At 36.9% G+C, this 10,371-nt stretch overlaps 1 protein-coding gene across 4 annotated transcripts; it reads right to left on the reverse strand.

The window, feature by feature from the left end:
- Positions 1–350: 350 nt before the first annotated feature.
- LOC107768802 (plastoglobulin-1, chloroplastic) lies at positions 351–7,283 on the reverse strand. Of its 4 annotated transcripts, none has more exons than XR_012705958.1 (4): positions 6,451–7,283; positions 1,456–1,651; positions 849–1,210; positions 351–736 (listed from the first exon to the last, which is right to left on the reverse strand). XR_012705958.1 is itself a non-coding variant. In XM_075246386.1 (4 exons), exons 1-3 carry the CDS (start codon positions 6,969–6,971, stop codon positions 902–904), a joined length of 1,026 nt encoding a protein of 341 aa, XP_075102487.1. In that variant the 5' UTR covers positions 6,972–7,283; the 3' UTR covers positions 351–736; positions 897–901. The 4 variants fall into 4 exon arrangements, 2 of the variants coding, with proteins under 2 accessions (XP_075102487.1, XP_016443443.1); XR_012705957.1 differs by having other exon boundaries at positions 351–749; XM_075246386.1 differs by having other exon boundaries at positions 897–1,210.
- Between the last annotated feature and the right edge of the window lie 3,088 nt (positions 7,284–10,371).

A 10,371-nucleotide genomic window follows, 5' to 3' on the forward strand; every position in this document is an offset into this window, starting at 1 on the left:
AGTTTACTAGGCTACCCTTCTTTCTGAATTTGCATATCAATAAGATCTCTGATAGCAAAGTGCGTAGAGTTCAAGTTTTATTCAGTCAAAAGTGTAAAATATATTTATACAATCAAGTCCTTCTAAAGTAGTTATAGGTAAATCTCTATGATAACCTAATAAAAATGGTAACTAATCTGCTATAAGAGGTTAAACTACAGCAAGTGAAATTTTTTTTACACAGTCAGATGTATTAAATCCAAGTGAAAATAGACAGAGAATATGAAATGCTACTACTTTTTGCAGTCTTATCAAAACAAGTGAGAAGGGCATCTTCATGGGTTCATGTATGAGTTGCTGCCAAATTAGAATTAGCTTCAAGTCCAAATCAAATAAGTATTGAACTGAAATAAGTGATTGACCTCCAAAAGATTAAAATACTGAGTAACTTCTAGAACAAACTTTAGATTATCTAACAGTAGAGGATGGCAATTCGGGCTTAACCTGTTTAAAGTAATTTCATAGAAGCAGCTCCATCCTGAGATGAATGCATTTATTCAGTAGTATTCGAGCATTCTAAACATGTTTCCTGCCAAAAGCCTATTTACCTTTAACACAAGTGGGATTACCATTTTGCAGTGACATCGAAAGAAAGAAGAGCAATGTAGGCTCTCTTAACTGGCCAATCCAAATTCTACATGAATTTGAATAACACTAACCGCATTGCATGTGGATATTCTTCCTTGCCACCTTCAATCTGCAAGTAATAGCTATAATAGAATCTCATTAATAAAATCAAGATGTGTTTTACAGCTAAGGTGGATTAAATTCTACATACTGCACTAAATTGATGTAGCAGTAGACACCACCTGCAGTTCGTAAAACCTCTGGAAATCACAATACAGGATTACGGGTACCTCTACTAATATAGAAGAGAACTCCCTTCCTTGACAAGCACAAAAAGCCCACCATCTCCTTTGGATATCCGCAGATCCTTATCAAGGTATGTCGTGAGAAGCCAAGATTTTGTCCTTTCACCTGGAATTTGGATCTTGAGAGGAGGCTGACCAGAAATAGTTCGTGCTATGCCTGCCACAGCGTTTTCCAGGGGACTTAGAGATTGCTGCACTGGAGAGAGACTTATCTTTTGCCCAAACACATCCACATTTTCTGGCAGCTCTATGTTTGATTTTATCTCTGGAGGTTTAAAATTCCCTTCCTTAAATTCAACCTGCAAAAATAAGCAGTTGACAGCCAAATGCAGAAGGAAAATTTAAAAATCTCCCAAAAATACTCTATGAAAGGTTATCATAAAAAGAATCATGACCCTCCACAATTTCCTGATATCTTGCACAATTAGTTCATAAATTCCAAATTAACCGTTGGCTGAACTACTAACTCGTTTTTTTTCTCTTTGTCCATGATATTGCTGTAAGTACCTTTCTAAAGCAATTAGATTGTAGTCGAGAGGGGTACCTGTATTCTAGAGGGGCTTCGAACTTCAAAAGTGGCAGTTGCACTAAAAGACAAGGTGGCTACAGGGCTTGATAATGTAGTCGAGTTCTCTATAGTAAAGTTGCTTGTATCTATGCCTTGGCTAATCTTTTCTACCTTCACCAGAGGAATGCTGCCCGCAGCAAGAAGAGGTAACAACTCAGAAAATGCTGTAAACCTGACACGTTGAGAAAGAAAAATGAGATTATTTGCTGCAAAATACATCACTTAGCATTTACTTCAAATCAGTTTCTGCGTGAAATTTCACAACAAAAGATTACATTGTTCAGTGTTAACACTAAGGTAAGATTGCATTTATCTCATTGAAATCAATATAGCATCCAGTTAACACTTGGGAACTATAAACAAAAATACGCTTTTCATATTGAGACATAGAGCTATAATCTTCCAGTCAAGGCCAAGTCCTGAGTGAAAGTCTGGACCGTTCCTCCAACTAAAATCACCAACAACAAAAGCAAAGAATTTATCACAGAGATTCTTGGCCAAGTCAAAATCCAGACGTTACACACTACATTCCAAATTTAACTTCTTGATTCTCTATAGTGACATTTTGGCTGTCCAAAAATATGTACACATCCTTTAGCTGAAACTTTTTCATTAACTTTATCCGAAAACCACTTCAAAATGCCATTTTCATATCTCACAAAATACAACAACAACAACAACAACAACAACAACAACAACAACAACAACCCAGTAAAATCCCACAAGTGGGGTCTGGGGAGGGTAGAGTGTACGCAGACCTTACCCACCCCACGGGGTAGAGAGGTTGTTTCCGATAGACCCTCTGCTCAAGGAGACAATATATCAGTACCATCAACAGAAACCATAGTAATAATAACAGCATCATAAGTACCAGAAAATAGATGAAAAGCAATAACAGTAACACGTAAGAAAGGCTCGGTACTATGAAAAGTGGAAGAAAAGTGTGGACACAACAATAACCACTAGCAGTCTAGGACACAACCCTATAAGACTAGCCTTTCACCCAGTACGAAGTAGAAAAGAGCTCCACTACCTCCTAACCTACAACCCTAATGCTCGACCTCCACACCTTCCTATCAAGTGTCATGTCCTCGGAAATCTGAAGCCTCGCCACGTGATAGCATCCTAGGAAGCTCAAATCTATTCAAGTACAAGAATGAAGCTTTGGAATCTCAAAGAGGGCCTTTAACAAGATGTCAAGCTAAAGAGTTGCAAAACAAGGTCATTAGACTTCAAGTGCAAATAAAAAAGTTGTTAATTGGGATGGAGAGCTCAAGGATAAAGGATATGAGTTGTCTAGGTATTATAATTATTTTATGGTCCAAATTCACGTCCAAGAAAAGGTGGATTAGATCCCAAGAGAGATCCTCTGAAAAAGGTCCAAATCAGGCCACTATTGGACCTATTTGACACCTAAAAATGTGTCCAAACTTGCAGCCCAATAAGTCCTACATGAAGCCACGTTTTTATGACATAAAAAGGACTTACTTGATGCCCAAGAAAGGTTCAATAGGCGTGATAGAAGTTGGGTACAAGTTGGTGCCAAGTTGCTTGCAAGTTGCCTTCAAGATTTCCAAGATCCTATCCATGATTGGTTTGCGACTTTCAAGATTCTATTCAAGATTGGTCTTAACTTATTTCCATATATTTTGGTACTAGATTTATTGCTTTCCTAGGTAGTTAAGGTTATGTTTTCCTTTTCCTAAGATTGTTGGAGTTACTTTCCAAGATTGACTTGGTTTTTGTTTCCTAGTGTTTTTCCTTTTCCTAATGTATTTGGACTTGTTGTCCAAAGTAGTTTAGGACTTTATTTTCTTGTTTTTAGGTAGGAATTTCGTGACCCCCTCTCTATATAAAGGGGTGTCCTCTTTGTTTTTAGATTTTTAGATTATTATAGACTATTATCAATAAAAATTGTGAGATTTTTCTTGCACACTTGTGTGTGGCTACTCTTGGATTTATTCTTCAACCTTCAAGACTCAACTTAAGGTGGTAAGATTAAACTCTTTCGAAATCTTAGATCACTTCTAGGTATTCAAGAAAGGTTGATAAGTTTAGGCTTATTGTTGTTCTTTTTATTCTAAAGGGTCGGGTTTCACAATCTATCTCTTGTTTTTAATTATCTACCAAAGGCGATTAGTTCTTTGTTAGCTAATTGTTGTTGTTAGGATTCAACTTCAAGAATAGACTTCTTGAATTCAAGAAACTCTTTCTTGAATTCAATCTATCTTTAATTTTTCGTTTTTTTTTTTGTTTCTTTATTTTTTTTTAGCTTCCGCACGTTTCTTGATTCTCTTTAGTAATTCTTGGACCCCTATCGTGTTGTTATCACCACGTCCTGCCTGATCACATCTCCCTAATACTTCTTGGGCTACCCTCTACCTCTTCTCATACTCGCCAAAGCCAACCGCTCGCATCTCCTTACTAGGGCATTCGGGCTTCTCCTCCGCACGTGCCCGAATCATCTGAGCCTAGCTTCCCGCATCTTGTCATCTATCGGAGCCACGCCCACCTTCTCCCGAATATCTTCATTCTTAATCTTATCCATCCTAGAGTGCCCGCACATCCACCTCAACATCCTCATTTCTGCTACTTTCATCTTTTGGATATGAGAGTTCTTAACTGGCCAACACTCTGCCTCATACAACATGACTGGTCTAACCACCGCTCGATAGAACTTACATTTGAGCATCAGTGGCACTTTCTTGTCACATAGGACTCCAGATGCTAACCTCCACTTCATCCACCCCACCTCTATACGGTGCGCGACATCCTCGCCGATCTCCCCATCCTCCTGGATAACCGACCCAAGATACTTGAAATTGCTTCTCTTGGGGATGACCTGTGATTCAAGCATCACGTCCATGCCCGCTTCCCTCGACTCGGCGCTGAACTTGCACTCCAAGTATTCTGTGTTACTCCTGTTCAACTTGAAACCCTTAGACTCAAGGGCCTATCTCCAAACCTCCAGCCTCTCGTTAAGCCACTAATATATAATCAACGAAGATAAGTTAACTCTTGTCTAAATAATTGTAACGAGGTGAAATTAGAGCACCACTCAAATAGTTGCACTGTTTTTGTTAGGCATTAGCAACTCATGCTCGCATAAAAAGGCATAAAGCTATAGAAGTTACATAATGGATGTTTCATGATAGAACATAATGTGGGAATCTGGAACGCCATTATAGATAATTATCTCTTGTCAGGATCTTTAAAGGATGTTCATAATGAGTGTAGTATTTGTTGATAATGATTATCTCTATGGTTAAACATTGAAGGGAATGATGCAACACTCGGAAATCCATCCAATGTCAACAAGGCCTACTTAGAAAAAAGCAAAAATTCCTACAGGTGAGCTCAAATTTTTACAGAAGACTGTCATAGAAGCTAGAAGCAGAGGGCTGTTTGCAGACAATTCGAAATGTGAATATGCCTAACGTCGATCATAATTCTTGTCAGAATCCTGTACAAAAATTCATTTTGAGGGTTGTAATCGAGAAAACTTTGTCCATGGTTTGACATAAAAGCAATGGTGTGAGGTTTGAAAATCCATCCAAGATCAGCAAAGCCTACTTGGATAAAAGTAGTTCCTGAGGTGAGCTCCAAAATTTTACAGAAGATAGTGGTGGAAGTTAGAATACGAGGCTGTTCGTGGGACGATTTGAAATATGAATATGCCCTATAGACAGGTCTTTCGATAAGAACTTGGAGAAATCTTCAAAAAGATTTATGAATTAATAAACTTTGACTGATGCATAACAATTATCTGTTATAAAAAAAATCATCAATATTTATACCCCAATGGATTTTTCTATCATACTATGTTACAGAAATACAGTTTTATAAAAGCATATCTTCAACCTTTAGGTTTACTTCTGTGATACGTGAACCAAAACAGTAAATGTCAGTGGATCTTAAGATCACAGATCTAATCCTATAAATTATACTTCATAACTATTAAGAAACAGTCTATCACTAATTCCAAGCATTTTTAACTTTCAGTACTTAGTACAACTCTATTTTCCAAGTAGAAGGAAATAATAACAAAAACAACAATAGCAACAACCACCACCACTACATAATAGTTATAATAACAATGAGAACAAACAACAATACAGCTGAGATCCCCCTTTTATAGGAAGTTAGTCAAAGCACTTCCCCCCTTAGATAGTTTAAAGGAAGTTGATTAAAACGAGAAGAAAATTTGAAATTATAGACGGCAGTGTTTTTTTACCCCTTTTAGGAGGGTGGAGGATATGAGGGGGTAAACTGCCAGTTCCTACCAAAAACTTTGCTTCAAGGAAGCTCCAAAAAATGCAGTCATGACAATCTATAAAGTAACAGTATGAGCAAGCAAATGAGATATTATGCGACCAATGCCCTAATGGTTAGGTCCTATACTTTATGTGGAGCTAACTACTCAGTACAATATGCTTTATGAGAAAGCAAAGTTTATTTTTTGGAGTGGAACTCTTTTTTTTTTAATGGACCTCACAAGGTGCTTATTTAAAGGCATATTTCAAGTTCCCTCTTAAAAACTATGTTGATGCACCTATCCAGATTGTATAGTGAACTCCCACCATGGAATTCTAGCTTTCTTCTAAGCTGCTTTGGGTGCAAATGCCTACATTGTAAGGTTAACTTCTGCCATAAACCTGGAATTGGGATACCACCTAGGAGAGCTGCTTGCTCTGTGGTGTCCATGCTCAAGATAAGCATGCCACTATAGATTTGATCAACATCTTCTCCCGTAGAGATCAAATTGACTACCGAAAACTACCAATTACCCTTTAATAGAAACACTCATGAGACGAATATCAATTTGTTAGAAAATGTAATTTGCACTATCACGTAAACCACTTTTTGCTGACAAAAAATATCAAAACTCAGCTACTTTCATACTAAAAATGTAACAAATGGTGAAATCAAAGTAAAAAATGAACAAATAAGCAGTGAAGCAAAAAAACTCACACTAAAATCCAATTCCCATCAAGCAACTCAGGACACTCAGTTGGTGCGGGAGTAGGATTTGCTGCCTCCAGCTGAGAAACGAGCTCCAAAGCCTCAGCCCGAACCTCCGATGAAGCCCGAAACCCGAAATCTGTCCCATAAACTGTATCCACAAAGCACCTTTTCAGTTCTAGAAGCTTCTCGTCTTCTCCACCACTCACATCTACAGCTGGACTGCCGTTGTTACCCCACTCATCCTCATATTTCGGAGGGTCCGAGTCCGTTAACTTCGTAACCGGCTCGGATTCCAGCTCCGACTTCTCTCCCCATTCATCAACGAACCCGGTCGTTTTATCGTCGGATTTATCATTGTCCGGTTCAATACCGGTCGCTTTTTCCGGGTCATTGGAGGATTGAACCGAGAAATTGGGAAATTTTCGAAGCTTAGGGTTTGAGAATGAAGAAGGAAGAAACGTGTGAGGTTTAATGGTGGTTTTGGGGGGTTTTATGGTGAAAATTAGAGGAGTGTAAAGAGTGGACATTTTCTGATTGATTTTTGAAAATCAGCGTTATGCGGTGGTTGTGGACGGTGAGATGATGGCGGAAGTGGTGGTTGTCGACGGTGGCTTTGAGACGGTTGGTTTTTACTTTTTACAGATGGTGAAGGTGGATTTGGCACGTTTTACTTTGGTATGAATTGAAGGGAGCGTTGCGTAGTGCTGACACGTGACTACGAGTCACGGGTTTCGAGAAGGGAAAATTGCCTTTGATTACCTTGCTTACCATAGATGCTCATGGTCCGATGCTTCTCGCACCTCAGGCATAGCGATATCTTACTGCACCAAAATATACTTTACTTTGGTTTGAATTAAATTTTACTTCACGAAATTTTTGTAATTTTTTGTTTTCCGAAGGACACACGACATGTTGAATTTTTTTTTACTAATAATTTTTTGATATTTGAGTCTTTGGATTGTTACTAGAATTGATATTTTGACACATGGTTTTGAATTGTGATAAATAATGTAAAATTGAGCTTTTTTTCTTTTTGTTAATGTTTAATTGTACTTCAATTCGGGTATGGTTCTGTTTTGATATGAAACAGTGAAAAATATTTTATATAATTCTATTTACAAGTATTCCTTAATTAAAACATCTCCTATTTTATTTTTTCCTATCTATCTAAAATTTCGATGAGCAAATTATTGATAATAATGTTAAATTGAACTTTTTTTTCTTTTCATTAATTTTTAATTGTACTTCGCTTCGGTTATGGTTCTACGAAAAATATTTTATATAATTCTCATTACAAGCATTCTTTAATTAAAACATCTCCTATTTTATTCTATCTATCTGAAATTTTGATGAAGCAAATTGCTGATAATAATGTTAAACTGAACTTTTTTCTCTTTTCGTTAATTTTTAATTGTTCGGATATGGTTCTATTTTGAGATGAAAACAAAAGGGACAGTGAAAAATATTTTATATAATTCTAATTTACAAGTATTCCTTAATTAAAACATCTCCTATTTAATTTTTCCTATCTATTTGAAATTTCGATTAGCAAATTATTGATAATAATATTAAATTGAATTTTTTTTCTTTTCATTAATTTTTAATTGTACTTCGCTTCGGGTATGGTTTTATTTTGAGATGAAAACAAAAGGGACACTGAAAAATATTTTATGTAATTCTAATTTACAAGTATTCCTAAATTAAATCATCTCTTATTTTATTTTTTGTCACGCCCCGACCTCGGAGAGCGCGACCGGCGCTCAATCGAGATACACCGGTCTAGCAAAGCCTACTTGATACCTTATACCCAACCTTACCCATGAAAAGTGATACCACAATATAAGAATCAATAACAAGAAATAGACATGAGAAGAGTAAAGTATTCCACATTCTTTTTTCATTACTCAAAGGAGCTTCATTTACAATTTCTAAAATATTAGTTCCAAGTTACGAGGGAAAAATATGTTTGACAAATACCAACACTTCTAGTTCATTACCCAACATCGAACACCACCCACAACATATCTAAGGAGCCTCTAAGTACAACTGAAAAGTAGTATGGAAGTGTCGGCGACAAGGCCCTAGCTATACCTCAAAACACAATGTACAACGTCAAGTGACATAAGGCCCGGAACAAAATAGGGCTTACCAAAACCTGCTGAGTAGAGGGTAACTGCTAACGAGGATCAAAGTTGGCCGCTTACGAACCACCTGCATCCATTAAAGATGCAGCGCCCCCGGCAAAAGGGACGTTAGTACATGTGGAATAGTACTAGTATGTGAAGGTAAATGTCCTCTTTCGAAATAGAATGCCAATATAAGAAGGGGAAACCATATAAGCAACAAGTATCAATCAATGATATCCAAATGCCAAGTTAAAACATAATAATTTTTAAAATATGAAAATAATATTATTTTTGGTTAGGAGATCATTAGCACCGATATACCACTATATTTTTATCACGGAGTCCAATCACACCCGATCGGCTAGGCCACAAATAATGTGGATTAACATGTGATACGAAAAAAAGAGTGTTACCAAGAGTAGGAACCACCATGCGCGCGACATGACGTCCGAACTCCACCCGATCGGCTAGGCCGCCTTCCCACATATAGCGTGTGGTTCGACTTCTAATCCAAGGCTATTAACATTCTCTTCCCAATCAAGGGGAATAATCTCAATACATCAATCTCATCCCAATTAAGGAAAATAATCACAATCCATTCCTACACTGGCACGTGTAGTTTCGGGTGTGGTCCTTACGACCCACCCTTTCTCGGCTCGCTAATGATACTCCCAAATATATTTTGTTTTGTACACAAAAGAAACAGAAATATAAATACATTCACCTCATAACTTTTCACACCATATATCGCTTGATTAGTACTTTCAACCACTCACAACATCATTTTCTCATTGGCTCTCTTGGCCATACATATGATTTCTCACTCATGGCACGATGGACGTATCTCATATTCCACACTTTTATTTCTTTACTTTCAAGGATCATCATCATCATAAACATCAACATATGGAATATTCCAGAAATCATAACTTTAAGTTCATTAGTAATGAAGGTTTTAAACACAATGGATTCCTTTCCAAAGAACGGAGCACAATGACTGGCAATCGAAATACAAGTTAAAATCATAAACGAGTAATACACCATTTCTTTTTGAAATACTTCTCTAAAAAGGCAATGCACAATTTCATCTAATGGGTAAATAAGAACTCAAAACACATTGGAAACACTGACAAAGGAGGTCATGGTGATTTACAATGGAAACACAAATTCAAATCATACGCTCTAGTAACAACAACCATGGCCACATTTTATATCTCACTCTTACTTCTTTCACTTCAAAACATCGTCATAGTTTATCAACAATAAGGGCATTTGGAAATAGTATGGACTATAAGAATCTTAAGCACATTGGGTTTTCTTTCCAAGTTAAGCATAAAGAACTTTCATTTCAAACATGAATTGAAGTTATAACATTATAATACCTAAACCATCTTGAACACATTTCCGAAGGAGATCATGATGAGATAGGAGTAATTTGGATCACGTTTTGAGTACATACATCTTTTGACACTTTGCTTACTTGAGATAATCGAAGTTATTAAGAACAACTCGGAACATGGGAATTAGGAACTTAGGCCAACCATACTTGAAACTTACGGGGACATCATGGAATTCGATTTCTAAGAGAGGAGTTTAGCCAACTTACCTTTCTTGAGCTTTTCTTAGATTACTACAATGTCCCAATACTTCTAGCAACCTCAATCTATAGAAACATAATCAAATTTAACTATAGTTAGGAAGGTGTTCTTAGATTTAGCCCATTTTGACATTTCATCAAACACCTAATATGCAAAAATCTATTATAAGGTCCCATAATAGAAATTCCTCTACCCTCACCATG

Source organism: Nicotiana tabacum, chromosome 23 (genome assembly GCF_000715075.1).
Source record: "Nicotiana tabacum cultivar K326 chromosome 23, ASM71507v2, whole genome shotgun sequence".
Taxonomy (NCBI): Eukaryota; Viridiplantae; Streptophyta; class Magnoliopsida; order Solanales; family Solanaceae; genus Nicotiana; species Nicotiana tabacum.

Excerpts from the sequence above, each read along its gene's own strand:
- LOC107768802 (XM_075246386.1), bottom strand. The coding sequence starts at position 6,971 with ATGTCCACTCTTTACACTCCTCTAATTTTCACCATAAAACCCCCCAAA. Across the intron at positions 1,652-6,450 it reads GATGGGAATTGGATTTTAGT|GTTTACAGCATTTTCTGAGT; the intron begins GTGAGTTTTTTT and ends TCAACGTGTCAG. Across the intron at positions 1,211-1,455 it reads GAAGCCCCTCTAGAATACAG|GTTGAATTTAAGGAAGGGAA; the intron begins GTACCCCTCTCG and ends TTATTTTTGCAG.